Raw genomic sequence first — 17,547 nt, 5'->3', positions numbered from 1 at the left:
TCATGCATGCGGCAGGGTGGTGGCATGCGAGCGCCATGGGCACGCACGCCATTCATCCTAATGGGACGTGCTGCCCCTTGTGCCCCGTGCGCTCCCGTGCGGCTTTGAGCATATGCTCAAAGCTGCATATAGCACGCCTGCGTATAACACGGGCGCACTGTACTTAAAAGTTCCAAAGGAGAGTAAATTGCACATTGTGCATTGTTCATACTGTTCATAAAAAGAGCAATTTTGAGTTTCTTAGAGCAAAGGCAAATAGGAGAGAAACTGGCTGTCTTTTTCCCACCCAAAAAAAATCAGGTTTTCTGTCTTACTGTATTTGTGACTTCAGCGTGACAAAACTATGATTGCTTCTTTTGTTTTTCTTTTTCCTGTTAAGCCCCAATGGTGAACAGATCTATCAAGCCCACATCAAAACCCGATCCTCCCCGTTCATCCACACTGCCTCCTGTGCCTCTGCCACCATCTACATTAGGTATGAAAAAAATGCATTAGTATCATGAAAGTACTGTAGAAATGCACAGAATTCATCAATATCGTAAACATTCATTCAAAATACAGTAACTCAACATTTTTGCTTATAGAGAAAAGATTTTGAGACTGGGATGGGCAAAGTGTGAGCCATGTGTCACAAATGCCTTCTGGAATTGTGGGAGGGCAATTTGCCACACACACACACACACACACACACACACACACACCAGTCATTTTAGGCTCAGGCAAAAGCTAAAAAGACTAAAAATGAACAGGAATGAATTCACTCACTTCCTGTTGTTTAAAAAAAAGTCCTTTCCTATTCCTAAAATGGTCCAAGGGGGCTGAAAATTGATGGAATTGCTCCCCATACCCCCAACAGGGCATTTGGGAGCAAAAATATTGTGGGGCAGCCCTCTAAGGTCTCGAATGTAGCCAATTAACCTCCCACAGTTGCTTACCATTGTATTAGGGTAACAGATTGTATCCATAGGATCATAGAATGCGTCTATCCAAATATTCAGGATGTTCAGAACAGCATTCACTATATTTGACAATTTCTCATTGCTCTTTAAAAACCTGGTCTACAGGCATTTGCTTAAATAATTACGTATTAGCAACGTTTGGGTTTGCTTGTTGTTAACTAGCATCAAGTCAATTTCTACTTATAGTTATGAATAAGAGACCTCGGCTGTATCCACACTGCAAAAATAATCCAGTTTGTCACCACTTTGACTGCCATGGCTCCGTGCTATGGAATTATGGGTTTTGTAGTTTGTTGTGGCACCAAAGCTCTCTGACAGAGAAGCCTAAATGTCTCACAAAACTACAGTTCCCAGAATTCCATAGCATTCGGCCATAGCAGTTAAAGTAATGTCAAAGTGGATTATTTCTGCAGTGCATAATCACCCCTGCTAGGTACCATGTTATCAACAGCCCTGCTCAGATCTTACAGACCCAGGTCTGTGGATCCCCTGTTTGAGTCTATCCTCCTGGTATTCTCTTTTTCCTACTGCCTTCCATCTTACCAAGCATAATCTTTTCTGATGATTCATATCACCGCATGGTGTGTCAAAAGCATGATGGCTTCAGTTTAGTCATTTTGGCTTCTAGGAAAAATTCAGGCTCAATTTGCTCTTGGGCCCATTTATTTGTCCTTCTGGCACACCACTGAATTCTCCTCCTTTTATTATGTATTCTTTGCAAAGCAGTAATATTGCATCTTCAAATGCAACATCTGATTTTTAAGAATTCTTGATGGAGCATTCATATGACCACTTTGAATCACAGCAAGCTTTATGGAGCCTTGGATTTGCTGGCTTTAAGTCAAACTGTAGGTAGCTGCCTTGTCTGATACAATCAACAGGGTTCATTAAATTAGCACCAGAAAGAGGAGCTTTTTTTATTATGCACACAGCAGTATATGTTCATGTAATCCATCAGATGTCTAGGAAGTTAATAATTTTGGGTTAGTCCAGGATTTCTGTCAAATAAAACATTGCCCTCTAGTGGTAAAATGCTATATATATATACTGTACACTGTATTGCATTTCCACAGTTGAAAATGGAACTTATTCTACATTTCAGCCCATTTTTAGGCCCAAGTTAAAGTTCTGACTATAATTTTTAAAGCCATAAATGGTTTAGGCCCTGAGAACATAAGCATTGCCCAGTTCCACTTGTGCCTAACATGAATGTTATGGTCATCATTTTATTGTGCATATCTGCATGGCAGCGAGATCTCTTCCAATTCTATGATTCTGTGATCATCAGAAACCACTATTGGGGGGGGGGGGAACCTAATGAAATTCAGAGGGTGATTACTGGGAAAGAGCCTTTTTCAGGGTAGCATCCCAGTTGTGGAGTACCCTCCTTGGTGAGGCTTGCCTGTCCTGACATTTTTTTTCTAGAGAAAGATCTTTTTAATAAAATCTCCCAGGCTTTTTGTGGACATTTAAGAGGCTTCCAAAACTTTATGACATTTTAAAGCATTTTTAAAGAGTCCAGAATTTTGGCTATTTAATGATCTCCTTATGCTATGACAGTTCTGTACTGGTTTTATTCGTTTTCCCTGCACAACCGAGTGTTTTTAATTATTTTCATTCTTATTATGTTTGTGTTGTATCTTAAATTTTGATGTAAGCCACCTAGAGAATCCATATATACACATAGGCGCAGTACAGAGCACCGGGGAGGTGCCTCTCCTTGCTCTGCAGAAGCACTGTACCAACCAAATTGCACGGCGCTGCTGTGCAGCAAGGAGGGGTGCCTCCCCAGCACCTCTTTTTGGCACTCTATACTGCGCCTATGTGTATAAATGGATTCTCTAGGTGGCTAGGTCATTGATGCGCGCACCATCTGGATTGTGCCGTGCAGCTGCGGCGCACCAATGATGTACTAGGGTTGCGGGGCATGTGCACGCCCCACCCCTGAGCAATCCTAGCACATCATGGGCACACCGCAAAGGGCCCATCTGTACTGGGCCAATGTTAGACTATGGAACGGTCTGTTGGATGAGATCTATCATAGTACAAGACTGGACAGCTTTAAGAAAGTTGTCAAGATGGAACTCTTCCAACAGGCCTTTCCCGAATAGTTCAGCCACCCATTGAGTAGACTATTATGACTATTGATTTTTTTTGCACCCTGTCCTCTGGTTTGTTTTTATTTGTTTTAATTAATCTTTTTAGTATGAATTTTTAATATAACTGATTTAATTGTTATTTTAAGGTGGGGAGGATAGAACTTGGGACTAATTGTATATTGTTATTTTACTGTGTCTTGACTGTTTTACTGTAAACCGCCTTAGTCCTAATCAGAGTAGGTGGGATATAAATAAAAGATTATTACTATTACTATTATTATTATAGTTAGATATTTTTTCCAAAAAATTATTCAGTAATTTATGGGATAGACAGGAAATAACTTCAAGCTTAATTGAATAAAACTGTCCAAAATCATTTCTCCTTGCACAAAGTTAATATTAACAGTAATTCCACATAGCTATTTATACAGGAATGCAACACATGCATACACACACATGTTAACTTTGCATATGTCCATATGTGCAAACTTCCCACTTTCATTTAGGAATTAAAAAGTGCAATGCTATAATAAAGACTATATATGGCACTACTACAAATTACAAGATTGATTATTAGTAATGTTAGTAAGAATTATGGCACCGAATCCTTAAATAAGTTCACAAAAGGAGGGTTTCCCACCTCTTCTTCCTTTTCCACCGCCCTTTCTTCCCTTCTTCCCAGTCCTTTCCAGAAAATCAAAGCGATCTTCTGAACAATGTGCAGTGAGGTGCTGGATGCTGTTGGAGCCCAACAGGTCTACCTCATTTGAGATAATCCCCCCCTCCCTATTTGCCTCTCCTGTATTTCTGCAGCATATTGATCCATAATTGATATTGATCAGGATGGTTCAAAATTCCATTGACTTTTTTTGATTTCTGCTTTCTGTATACCTTCTTCCATTAAGTGAGTTTAGAATCCCCTGAACTTTTTAAAAGATCTACAAATGATGACTATTGCATCAAGACTGTCTCTCAGGCTGCATCTGCACTGCAGAAATAATAACATATGAACATATAATAGAGCCATAATTGCTATGGCTCAGTGCTATGGAATAAGGGGATTTTTAGTTTGTTGTGGCACCAGAGCTCTCTGACAGAGAAAGGCCAAATGTCTCACAAAATTACAGATACCAAGATTCCATAGCATTGAGCCATGGCACCTAAAGTGATGTCAAACTGGATTATGTCTGCAATGTGGAAGCAGCCATAGGTTGCAATCCTGTACCTATTTACCTGGGGATAAATCCCATTAAAAATGGCACTTGCCTCTGAATAGTCATGTATAGGATTGCACTATGTATTTTTTTAAAAAGACATATGATTATTATCATATTATGAATTTTGGAATTATAAGTCTTATTTTTCCCCCTTTATTTTATATTTTGTCTTTCTCTCAACCTTGTGAGCCAAGATGGCTTACAACAAAACCTAAAGCAAAGTCAAGCTAAAAGCATATTAAAAACTTCAAAAAAATTAAATCCCATTAAAAGACTCTTCTGTCACAGCCATTAAAAAGATTTTGTCTTCCAGTGAAAAGAGAATATAATAGTGAGAGCAGCCACTGAGAAGGCCCTTTCTAGTGTGCTCACCAAACAAGCCTATGATGTTGGTAGGACCAAGAAAATCCTCCCCGAAAGATCAATTCAAGGAGGCTCTGCCTTGGGGCCAGTACTGGGAGAAAGTTGGTATATAAATTAGACAGAAAGAGCTATTAGATAGAATGGACCCAAACATGTAGGGCTTTATAGGCAAGCAGTATGGACTCTAGAACTGGACCAAGCCTACATTTGTAGATACATAAACTGGGAAAGGCAAGCCTTCCCGGAATAAAATGCTCGGCCACAAATAAGACTTCCCATCCAGTGAACTCTGCCCATGATGATTTTTATTTAGCTTAGTCAGTTTTAATGTGTAGTTTTTAATCTTACATTGTTTAATCTTGTTTTAAGGGGGGCATTATGTATATATGGATGTATTTTAACCTGTTGTACGCCGCTTTGATTGCCTGGTAAAAAGCGGGATAGAAATTAAAAAAATATTTATTTTATTATTTATTATAAAAAGGTTTTGTGTTTCCCTGCAACAATCCCCAGTCAGCAGTTTGGCTGCAGGATTTCAGATCTACTGAAGTTTCCAGTGGCAGACCCATGTAAAGTGCATTGCATCATATCAAGATATAATAAAGTATTCTTTGTATCATTCCTGTACTTATTTTTCAATCCTGCTTTTCCCCCCAGATGTCTATGAAATTCCTGAAGAAGAGGTAAGACCCCCCCCCTTATGTTGTTGTTGTTGTTGTGTGCTTTCAAGTTGTTTCCGACTTATGGTAACCCTAAGGCAAACCTATCATGGGGGTTTCTTGGCAAGATTTGTTCAGGGGAGGTTTGCCATTGCCTTTCCTTGAGGCTGAGAGCATGTGATTTCCCAAGGCCACCCAGTGGCTTTCATGGCTGAGCTGGGAATTGAACCCTTGTTTCTGGAGTCATTGTCCAACACTCAAATTACTATTCCACACTGGCTCCCTACTCAAGACTCCTATATACACATTTTTAAAAAAAACGCTGATACATAAAGTTCCACCTACAAAGGAGAAACCCTATTTTGCAGTTATGAAAAAAGCACTCCTGTTTACACAGAGGGAAATATCGATCAACATGTGAATAGTGTTGTTGCATTCATATATATGAAATATGTTGCAATCATACGCAAAGGGAAACCCATGTAGACAGAATTACATTTCATGTATTTGCAGGTTCAAGTGGAATACACTATAGCTATAGTTGAGATTTGCTTCTTAAACTGTGCCACTAGTCTGCTTGGTATATCTCTGTGATAATGCCTTGGGGATAAGACTCCAGATGTTTTTAATTCTTATCCAATTTAAGTTTTCCTCATTCCCAGAAAATATTTGAAGATGTTGCTTTTTGTTGAGTATATTTAGCTCACCATTGTGTAAAGTTGTCTCTGGGAACATGCCATTCCTTCTTCCCTGCGGTTTGACACTATTTTAAGTGCTGTAGCTCCATCCTATGGAATCCTTGTAGTTTTACAAGGTTTTTAGCCTTCTCTGCCAAAGAGTGCTGGTGCTTCACAAAACTACAAATGACAGGAGTGTGTAGGATGGAGCCATGGCAGTTAAAGTGTTGTCAAACTGCATTATTTCTACAGTGTAGAAGCACCCTTCTCCTTCCTTGTTCTTCTTTGAGGGTTGCTAAGATTCTCTCACCCACTCAGTGGCCACTATCACCCTAGTAAGTACAACAATGAGAATCAACTGTGGGATTCAGAACCACAAGATGTAATGATCGCAACCAACTTGGTTGGAAGAGGGTTAGACGGATTTGTGGGGGACATTGGTACAAGTGGCTAGTAGTCATAATTGCTATCTGGAATCAATAGCAGTAGGTCCCTGATCAGAAATTGTTGAGGGACATAAGCAATAGGGGTCTTTTAAACTCATTTCCTATGTCTGGGCTTCCCAATCAAATGATTGGCTCCTGTGGGAACAGATCAACAATTAATTGGATCTAGCATTATGTCAGGCACTCTGACTGAGAGCCAGGTAGCAGGTATTATGCCCATACACCTTCTAAGACTAATTCTGGCCCTGAATTCCCCCTGAATTTGCTCCTTACTTTGGTCTCTTCCCTCAGCAATGACAGATGGCTGCCTTATCACATGGTACCTGTTCTTCACCCACTGATGCTGCTGAGGTCAGAATTAGGAACCCATCCAGACTATTGATCCTGGGCACCTCGTTCTGACCTCAGAAGGACTCATGCCCACAGTGGAGGCACCAAGTGACAAACAGGGACCTTGCGTGACAAGGCAGCCACCCCCATTTCTGAAAAACCACTGCAAAGGTTGAGTTTTTAAAATATGGGTTAGGGAAAGGGAGTCCTGAATCAGATGTGGGCATCATGAAGACAGTCCAAATCTCCAAGTGGTGAACATGGATCGCATGGGAATGCAGTCTGATCCAATTCAGGGTTTTGACCTTATGTGTTATAAGCAAAATGCAATGAGCTGAGGGGCGTTGAACTCAGGATAAAAGTCCTATGTAGACATGGACTAAGACTACACTTTAATTCTGTCCTATTCCATAAGAAATAAAGTACCCAACATATCATTGTGAATGTTAATCAGCAGTTCATTTTCTCCAACAGGAAAAGTCATCACCTCCATTAACCAGGTAAGGACTTCCTGATATGAGAGTCTCTGAGTAAGACATCTATTCAGTAATCCAAGTTTGCAGGATTTGTGGTAAAGCATGTCAGACTAGTAAAAATCGGAATTTTTTCCACTCATGTACTGAAGTAACATCTCTGGGAATCACCAAACCTATTAGTTCTCTACCTGCAGGAGAAGAGGAATCCCACAAATATGGCTTGTCACTGTTGTCTTTCCTGTGTTAAATTGGAAGGGAGGTTAAAAAAACATACAGAGTTGATGTTTATCTCTTGAACATGCCTTCTGGTCACACATGAGATGATGGTTGGCAAACAGGAATGCCTGCAGTTTGGAGAATTAGGCAATTAGTGGTCATTTTTGTGCTTTTAAAAAATCTTCTAGAGTACAGTGGAAGCAGTCACTCTTACATTAATGTCAGTAAATTGAATGTAGATCACTTACATTCCAGTGATATTGTTTGTGTTTCTTTCACAATACCAGCCTATACATGCCTATTCAGAAGTCAGTCCACTGAGTTTAGAAAACTGGGTACAGGATTGCCACCTAAATGTGCTGCATACTGTACTATGCTATGAATTTCATTTCATTATATAACATAATATGTGGATTTCTTTCCCAGCTTATGTATCTACAAATGTAGCATACGTTGCTATCATTGTTGTTCTTTTAAATTAGCAAGGAGGAATTGTGTTACTGTTGTTTAGTGAATGTCTTCCAAAGGTAGCTGGAATGTGCTTGTGAAGGGAGAAGTAAAATGCTTTCAAACCATTCATAGCCACTTTTAGAAGAGCACATACAGCTACTATGTACTGTATATGCATTATCCTACTTGAGAGTATGTATTTTCCCTGGAAAATGATTAACCATCCATTAAGAACCCAAGCCCTCCCTCCAGTCTGTCTGCCTTGGTCCAGGCCTTGGAGGTAGAGAGGAACTGCTGGACCTCTTACCCTTTCCCTCCCTTCTCCTTCTGTGTCATGTCTTTTTAGATTGTAAGCCCGAGGGCAGGGATCCGTCTAACTAAAAAGATTGCATGTACAGCGCTGTGTAAATTTACAGCGCTTCATAAATAAAGGTTAACAACAACAACAACAACAACAACAATAATAATAATAATACACTGGCCATTGGAGCAAGGATCTATTGTGCATGTGTGTGTGTGTGTGTGTGTGTGTGTGTGTGTGTGTAACATAGCTTTGGAAAAGTTATTTCCTAAATTACAGCTTTCAGAATCCCCTAACCACAATATCCATATATTCTGGGTTTTGTAATCCAGAAAAGTACATTTTCCAAGTCCTGGCAGAACACAAAACACAATCACTTGGATCCTTCTGAAAGGGGAACCATACTTATACTGTTTTTTCCACTCAGAATTTCAAAGCCACTTCCTCCAAAACCTATCCAGAGACAAACAGGAGGGCCTGCTCATGAACGCAATGGAACTAAGGAATCCATCAAACCAGACAGGTTAGTTATTAATAATTATTGAAAATTTGTGTTATTAACTAATGTGTGCCACCAAGCAAGGCCCATGCTGAGCATCCAGTGTAGTATTGTGGAATAACAAAATATATAGTTACAGTTTTAAATAGGGGAGAAACTTTACTGAATAATATTTTCTTGTATTCTTTCCAGAAATGTTTTGCCACTTCCAAGGCAATGTCCTCCACCAAAAGTAAGTTATTCTCTTGAAAAGCCATTTGTTGCTTTTGCCAGTGGGACAGAAAACTGAAGATAGATATCTCTTAGATTGGATTGATTGATTGATTGGATTTCTATCCTACCTGTCTTCTAAACAATGGCACTCAAAGCCATTCACAAGTTGTTCATTTATATACTGATCAAAAGAATGGTATCTAAGGTGGTTCACATGAAAATACACCTCTAATTCAGAATAAAGTGATTCAGAGCCATTTTAAATTATTCCCATTATAATACTGTTGTTGACCAACTGCAACAAACTTTAGAATGGGGATAGGCAATGTGTACCCTTTAATATGTTATTACACTGCAGTTCCTTTCAGCCCTATCTAGAATACCCAATGTGACTCCCATCAGTCCTAGGCAGGATAAAAAAGAATGAAAGTATAAACACAACTAAAATATACATTCTTTTTAAAGGGATAAAAAGCACTTAAAGTTAATTTTTTCATTCTTTATTTTTAAAAAGTCTACATAAGATCACATTATATGCATAATTTCCTTTTTAAGAAGAAGAACAGCAACAACACTAGTAATTCCACTATTGAATGTCTATTGTCAATTATACTTCCTCCTAGTTTATCATTAATTATCAGATATCTTAATCTACTTTTATCAATATTATCCTTTTGTCACTCCATTATATCTATTTTTCTCTTTGTCATCTAATTTGTTTATTCCACCTCTAATAGTTGAACTTCATCTCATCTTAATAACAATTCAATAAATAGGCACAAAAACCAAATGCACAGATATAAGATGGGAATACATGGTTCAGCAGTACTACATCTGGGATTATTTTTGATCATAAATTGAACATGGGCCAGCAGTGTGATGTTACAGCAAAGGCAATGAGTCCTGTTTTAGGGGCTGTGCACACCAGCAGGAAAGGCCAGGTTGGGGGTGGAGTCAGGTCATAGCATCCATATGATGCATGCCCCAGTTCTGTCCCCCAAGGTGGCATGACACTGAATGCCACACCACACAGTGTCACGGTACTCCTCTGCCACTGAGTCTGCATGATGCAGCACCGAAGGAGCACTGTAAAGCAGCAGCTATTGTGCCCTTTGCAGGATGCAAAAAAGAGCCACTTTTTGTGGCTCCTTTTTGCACCCTGCAAAGGCCAGATTGGGACTGTGGTGTGCAGTTGCCGCGGCCCTGATCTGGCTGTAAAAGGGGCGGCCTGCATAGCCCCTTAGTCTGCATTAATAAAAGCATAGTTTCTAACTGAAAGGAAGTAATGGTCCCACTACATATTGTGCTGGTCAGACCTCATCTGGAGTTCTGTGTTCAGTTCTGGGTGCCTCATTTTAAGGATAGTGACATGTTGGAGCAGGCTCAGAGAAGGCCAGCAAGGATGATGAGCGGTATGGAGAACAAAACATATGAGGAAAGGTTGAAGGAGCTTGGTGAAGAGAAGACTGTGGAGTGACATGATTGCACTTTGTAAATAATTCAAGGGCTGTCAAGAGATGACCTGTCAGGCCTGTTCTCTGCTGCCCCAGAGGATAAGACCCTGTCTAATGGTTTGAAGTTACAGGACAGTAGACTCTGATTGAACATTAGAAGGATCTTCTTGAGAGAGTTCAGCAATGGAACCCATTCCCAAGAGAGGTGTTGAGCTCTCCCTTGGATGTCTTCAAAAAAAAGGCAGGGCATCTACCTGTTGGGGATGTTTTAGCATCCTGCAATGAATTGGAAGTTGGCCCATGAGTCCCCTTTTAATTCTAGGAGTCAGTGATTCTGTGACATGAGCTAATGTGTACTGTGCTGAGCCAGCAGAAGCTGCCAGTGATATCACACTATTTTAAATGAAAGAAATAATTATAGCAAGGCAAAATGTCTCTGGCTGGAGTGGCTATAAATCAGTTAGCACAATTTCCACAATAAGATAGTGGAAATGGACAGCACACAGACCATACATTATATTCCCATGTGGAGTGGTTTTTATGTGGATTCTTCCTGATGCATAGCATGGCTACTTACTGGGTATACATTACATGAACAAGTTACTTTTCTGATATATTTTTAGAATTCCTATTAGTTGGTTTTATGGTTTCTAAAGTTCTCAGAGAACATTGTTAATACTTGTTAAGCCATATACAGATGTTGCCAGTTTTTAAGAACACATTTACTACACACATTTCTTATTCTGTTATATTAGAATTCAAAGGGACTTCATAGTGATGTTGGCCTTGATTCAACATGATGGTACTGGGCTGAACAGTGCATCTAATGTAGTTGCATTGGATTTAACTTTATCTGAAATACATTTATTTCTCCATCTGTTCCAATGAGTAACTATAATTGAACAAGTGTATTTTGATTTTAGGAACCAGATGGCCTTGCAATGCAAAACGATGAAAGTAAGTACATTCTGCATGGAAGTCCCAATTGAAGGGCTTCTTTTCAGAAAAAAAATACTTTGGATTGCAATGTGAATTAATATTTATTTCACTTTTCCTAATGGCTGATTTTTGCATTTCTTACTCTGTACTACTTAGAGTGCTGGTTGAACATAGTAGCTAATGCACTGGGATACAAATCAGAATATCTCTGCTTTGAATCTGACCACTTTGATGCATGCAGTAGGTAGCCTTAAGCAAGTCATTCACTCTCAGCCAGTTACATTCAACAATATGATGATACTACTTTCCTATCTATTGCTTAGGGTTGTTGTAAATTTTGAAACAGTATGAAACACTTGAGACACTCAGAAAGTTATTGTTGTGTCCCTTCAAGTCATTTCTGACTTATGGCAACCCTAAGGTGAACCTATCATGGGGTTTTCTTAGAAAGTTTCTTTAGAGGAGTTTGTCAGTGCCATCCTTTGATCCTGAGAAAGTGTGACTTGCCTAAGGTCACTTAATGGGTTTACATAGCCCTGTAATGTATATTACTACATTACTTTCCATTATTGCAGTTGAGTAGTAGTAATAATAAAAATTAACACAAGGGTTCCTACATGTAAGTCGAACAAGTGTTAAGGATTCTCAAAATACTTATAATTTTGATAGATTTAAATTGCAGCAGAAAACAACATGATACTCTCCAATCTACTACTTCATTTGTAAGATTTCTACTGTACAGTTGGCCCTTCTGATCTGCAGACCTCAGATCCATGAATTTGATCATTTGCAGATTGCCATGCCCCATGTTATTAAATGCAACAACATGAACACTGACATGCTGAAGCATGCACATTCACATTTCGGTCATTTAATAATATGGGGCATAATTATTTACATTTTTTCACATGTGCAGGGGATCCTGGAACTGAACACCATAGATTCAAGGGGCCAAATGTGTAGGTTCTTTTCTGGGGGGGGGGGGGGGAAAATAAAGTGCATTGCGCTAAATATTTTGTTTTAATTTCAGATCATAACAACAAAAGTGCTCCAGAGTTCAAGTTTCCATCCATTACAGTCCCGTCTCCATTGCCAAGGATTGCGTATGTGACAAACAGACCTTTGTTTTTTCTGACTTAAGAAATGTATTTCAGTCTTCATCTCCAGTACTGACTATAGATAACCTTGTACATTAATTTATTCTATACATAAGAAATGTTTATTGATTAGCCCTTAGGCCATTTCAAAATAACACAAAATAACGCTAAAACAAGTAAAACACACTATAAAATCCTATATTCTATACACAACTTTTAAACAAAGGTCTCTCCACTGTGATGAGAAGAGTACAGTATATGTTGAGGTGGGGATGGCTTGTGGATGTATATGTAGAAGCAGGAAAGGCAAATCCACTCATTGCAGCTGCTCCTCCCACGTTGCTCCAGGTTATATGGAATTCTCTCATTGTCAAACCACTGCCAGGAATAGACTCTAGCACTTGGGTGACTTCTGTAGAACCTGGAACTGCAAGATGTATGCCATAAAAGAGAGAGCAGATTCACCACCCTCCCAGCAATGGAACCACCAACCGCCCTTTGTAGATAGAAGGCTCGTATTTTATGGAGCCCTTTGGAAATACCATGCACCCAGTATGTGTTTCCCTTGTAGTGACAGAGATGGTGGGGACATTTTAAATACACTGCACCCACATTGAGCCATTTCATTAAACAGAAATCAGTGAGGCAGGGGTGGGGAACGTGTTGTCCAGATATTAGGTGTTAATCACAACTCATATGACCTCTCATCACCAGCTGAGCTGGCAAAGCTGATAGAAGTTTCAGTCCAACATCTGGTTGGTCATAGGTTGCCCAATCATGCTGTAATTGAGAAACTCAGCTGCAGCCACCCCCCTGAACTTGCTGGCCTCTGCATCTGAGATAGCTACCACATGTCAATTTTATTTAAAGTTATAGCCATTTCCTTGCAGCCCACTCCCAAGCAACTTCCCTCTGTTTCAAAGTTTATGATAGGCTAAGCAAACTTCCTAGAACTCATTTGATGGGGTTAAACAGGCCCTCTTTTTTTTGTCTTTCACTGCATTTGACCAGAGGAAATACCATGTGAAACATCCATGAACACTTTAAGGTTAAAATGTTAAACACATTTTCAAGCATCCTCTGTTAGTGGTAAAGCTTGCATCTAGTTGACTCCTTAGCTCTAGCCCAGGGGTTTAGAGGTGCCCAGCAGTATTTGCCTTCTTCCTCTACTCTTACTTGAATATTATAGTTACAGTAAGTTCTGCTATAACATGTTTTTACAGTGGGAATTGGCAAGAACACATTTCATTAATGGATGAATACTATTTGCAGAACACTAACTCTGAATTGGCTTTAGCACGATTCCATCTTGAGCGTTCAAAATTGGTGCCTCTCCGCATCTCAGCTGTTAAGCGACAATGATGATTCCCCTCCTCTTAGCTGTTCAGTTTGCAGGAATGTGAGTTTGAGAAATGAAGGACTGAAGTGAGGTGGATGGAAAGAGGAGAAGGGGACATTTGCAAGCCATGGATGAGATTTTAAGCCAGGAGTGAGTGAGGTGGATGGAAAGGGGGGATAGAGCAGTGGTTCCCAACCTTCCTAATGCCGCGACCCTTTAATACAGTTCCTTATGTTGTGGTGACCCTCAACCATGAAATTATTTTTGTTGCTACTTCATAACTGTAATTAAAAAGGTATTTTCCAATGGTCTTAGGTGACCCCCATGAAAGGGTCCTTCGACCCCCAAAGGGGTCCCGACCCACAGGTTGGGAACCACTGGGATAGAGCATTGGCAAGGATAAGATTTTGAGCTGGGGCAGGAGGGAGTGAGGTGAATAGAAGGAGGGGAGGCATTTGTGAGGAATGAGATTTTAAATTGGGACAGGAATGAGGGGGAAAGAGGAGAGAGCATTTGCACAGCATTTGTTTGCTGAACTGAGGCTTGTCTGTGCCAAGATGGGATAAGCATTATTAGCTGTTTAAAGTATTGGAGGTCTCTCAATTTTTTTTTGTAAGGGGGTTCCAAAATTTTTTGGGGGGGGGGGATTTGTCCATTCCTGCCATGAATATTTATTCTCCTGTTTTTCAATGGTAAGAGTCACCATTTATGCTTATAATGAAACTTTAATCACTTAAATTTAAAATAATAATAATAATAATAATATTTATTTATTTATACCCCACTCTTCAGCCAAACGTCTATCAGAGTGCTTGAGATATGCTCCTAACCCTATTTTTTCCATAAGTCCTGTTATTTTTAGAACACAGTTTTCTATAAAAAATACTTTTTCATGAGTGCAGCTGTTGCACTATAGCAGAACTTACTATACAGTTGGCCCTTCTTACACACGGATTTTTCATACATGGATTCAAGCATACACGGTTTGAACATGTTCAAAAAAAGTATACATTTCAAACATCAAACCTTGATTTTCCATTTTTTATATGGAACACCATTTTGCTATGTCATTATATTTAATGGGACTTGAGCATACACAGATTTTGTTATACGCGGGGGATCTTGGAACCAAACCCCAGCATATAGCAAGGGTCCATGGTAACATCCCATGGAATCCTGGGATTTGCAGTTTAGGGGTGGGCATTTATAATTCTTAGCCAAGTACATCACAAAACTAGATTTTGTAGGATTCCATGGGATGTTGCCATAAAACTATTAACAGCTAGTATGAAGGGGTCTACTGTATGCACACTTATGCATTCATTTGAAATAGAGGTGGGGAATTCTTTGATACTCTGGATGTTTGAGCCTATAATTCCCATCACTTCCACTAGCATGACTAAGACATCTGGAGTGTCAACATTTTCCATCCCCTTTCACAAGTGATTGTTCTGTCTATAGCTTGGACATCTTAGCATCTTGGTCGCCTCCCATCGACTGCCTGCTTTGTTTTAATGGTTTATTTTAATAATTTAATTATATTGTTTTTATTGTAGGTGGGTGGGTTTGTGGGATACTGTGTTTTATTGTATTTTAATATTCTTTTAATGATGTCAACCGCCTTGATCTAATTGGAGAGGCGGGTATAAAATTATTATTATTATTATCTGACTTCAGTTGCTTTCCTGGCTTCTCCATTCTCCTTGCAGTCCTCTAAACGATGTTTTGGAGGAGTTTCTGGAACAGCATAAATGGGGGAAAGGAAGGACTTGTGCCTTCTGTGCATTCATCTTGGCATACAAACTTATTTAAGAAAGCCACTTCTATTTTCTTTTCTTCTTTGTATTTCATTACAGGAAAAAAATTCAAAATCCAGCAACACTATCAGTAAGTTGATTTTGTATTTATAAAATTAACGTATGTTGAACATTAATTCTGAATTCAAGTCTGACATTTTTCATGTATTATACAGTCAATTGGTCCGTTCACTTACACCTGCTTATGAAGATGCTTAACATTCTAGCCTCCATTCACTTGCTAGTTCCAGCTAAAGTAAACTTATTAAATTATTTCTGAGAGATGAAAAAAAATAACTGCCAGCTATTGGTGAATTTACCAAGCTTCTTTCTTGAAATATTGACTAATTAAATTTATTTATTTAATTTATAACCTACCTTTCTCCTGGCATGGGACCCCAGACATCTTAAAATACAGATTAAAATAAAGTACAGCTAAGAATCTTAGAATAAAAGATGGTTTTTAAAAATAATTAAATAAGCTACCCTATTAAGGAACTCCTATTTAACATAGTATGAAAATATTGAAAAAAATTAACAATATGAGTGAAAGTACAGCATACACACTTGGTTAAAAGACCCTTCTGCACAACCAGCTATTTGCCAAATGCAAGTAAGGTCTTTCTTTAGCTGCCAGTAGCCTCCTTTGGAAGAGCATTCCCTAGCCTGGGTGCAGTCACTGAAAAGACCACCCCAACATGTTCTACTAGATGGGCCTGTGCCAATGGTGAAACCAAGATAACCATCCCCCAATGATCTTAAGAATCAGGAAGATTCATTTGGGGACTTCAGGATAGTCTGAATCTCTAAAAGTTTAAAGTACACACTTACTCAAGTAAATACACATGGCAAGGGTGACTATGGTGCAAAACACACTGCAGAAATAATCCAGTTTGAGACCACTTTAACTGCCTTGGCTCAGTACTAAGAAATTCTGGGAACTGTATTTTTGGTAGACGTTTAGCCTTCTCTATCAGAAAGCTCTGGTGACAAAACAAACTACAATTCCCAGGATCCCCTAGCACTGAGCCAGGGCACTTAAGGTGGTCTCAAACTGGATTATTTCTGCAGTGTGTGACCAACTAGCTTTTAAAAGGCTAGTTATGCATTTTTTCTCCTGCTTACCAAACCAAAGACTGAATAAGCCTTGGTGTGATTAAAGCACATAGCCCATCTCCTTCCACATTTATAATACATTTGTGTTTTTTTGTTCCAGAGTTTCCCCTTCATTTTCAGCGTAACTCTCAAAACAGCTTAAGAAAGAATATGAAAAACTAGTACAATGCAGTGTAGTTTGACCTATGTTTATCCAGCAGAAGAGTGAGAGAAAACACTTTTAACTACTTTATGAAGAACTCCTTTTTAGTAAGCAGTTTCCTTTCCTACTCCTACATGTTCTCATAAAGGTCAAGAACAATAAAACAAAACATCTTTATCTCCTTGTGCATCAGCACTACAAGGATTAGCAACTGTGGAACAAGGATGGCAAGCAACGAAAATATGTAAAGTCCATTTCTCCATATTCTCTGAATTTCCCTCACAGAAGGAATTCACACAATAAAATTAGCTATTCCCTTTAAAACAGCCTGTGATTCCACTAAGAAAAGATTTCTTGGACTGCCTTATAGAAACTTATTGATCACTTTTCACCAATTAGCTGCTAAAAGGCTAGTTATGCATTTTTCCTCCTGCTTACCAAACGAAAGATCAGGCAAGACATGGTGTGATTAAAGCACATATGCCATCTCCTTCCACATTTATAATACATTTGTGTTTTTTTGTTCCAGAGTTTCCCCTTGATTTTCAGCATAGCTCTCAAAACAGCTTAAGAAAAAATATGAAAACCTAGTACAATTGAATGATCATGTGAAGCATGCCAAGTATAATCTTTAAAGCCAAGTAATAGTCATTTTATATATGCAAACTCATATGATGCTGCCTTGGTGGATTGAGAGCCAATGTAGCAGTGTAGTTCAACTAAGACCAGCGTGCAAATCCCTGGTCAGCCATGAAAATA

The 17,547-nt window shown here is 39.1% G+C and overlaps 1 protein-coding gene across 1 annotated transcript in view; it reads left to right on the top strand.

Moving 5' to 3' along the window:
- BLNK (B cell linker) overlaps positions 1-17,547 on the top strand; it is a 161,026-nt gene that overhangs the window by 133,411 nt on the left and 10,068 nt on the right. Inside the window, 8 exon segments of the mRNA XM_042460459.1 lie at positions 380-475; positions 5,296-5,321; positions 7,225-7,250; positions 8,621-8,716; positions 8,885-8,924; positions 11,283-11,316; positions 12,329-12,401; positions 15,591-15,621. Of these exon segments, the coding sequence (XP_042316393.1) occupies positions 380-475; positions 5,296-5,321; positions 7,225-7,250; positions 8,621-8,716; positions 8,885-8,924; positions 11,283-11,316; positions 12,329-12,401; positions 15,591-15,621 (422 nt within the window).

This window comes from Sceloporus undulatus, chromosome 3, assembly GCF_019175285.1.
Source record: "Sceloporus undulatus isolate JIND9_A2432 ecotype Alabama chromosome 3, SceUnd_v1.1, whole genome shotgun sequence".
Lineage (NCBI taxonomy): Eukaryota > Metazoa > Chordata > Lepidosauria > Squamata > Phrynosomatidae > Sceloporus > Sceloporus undulatus.
The sequence above is the reverse complement of the archived record's forward strand: the minus strand, read 5'-3'. Positions and strand labels throughout refer to the sequence as shown.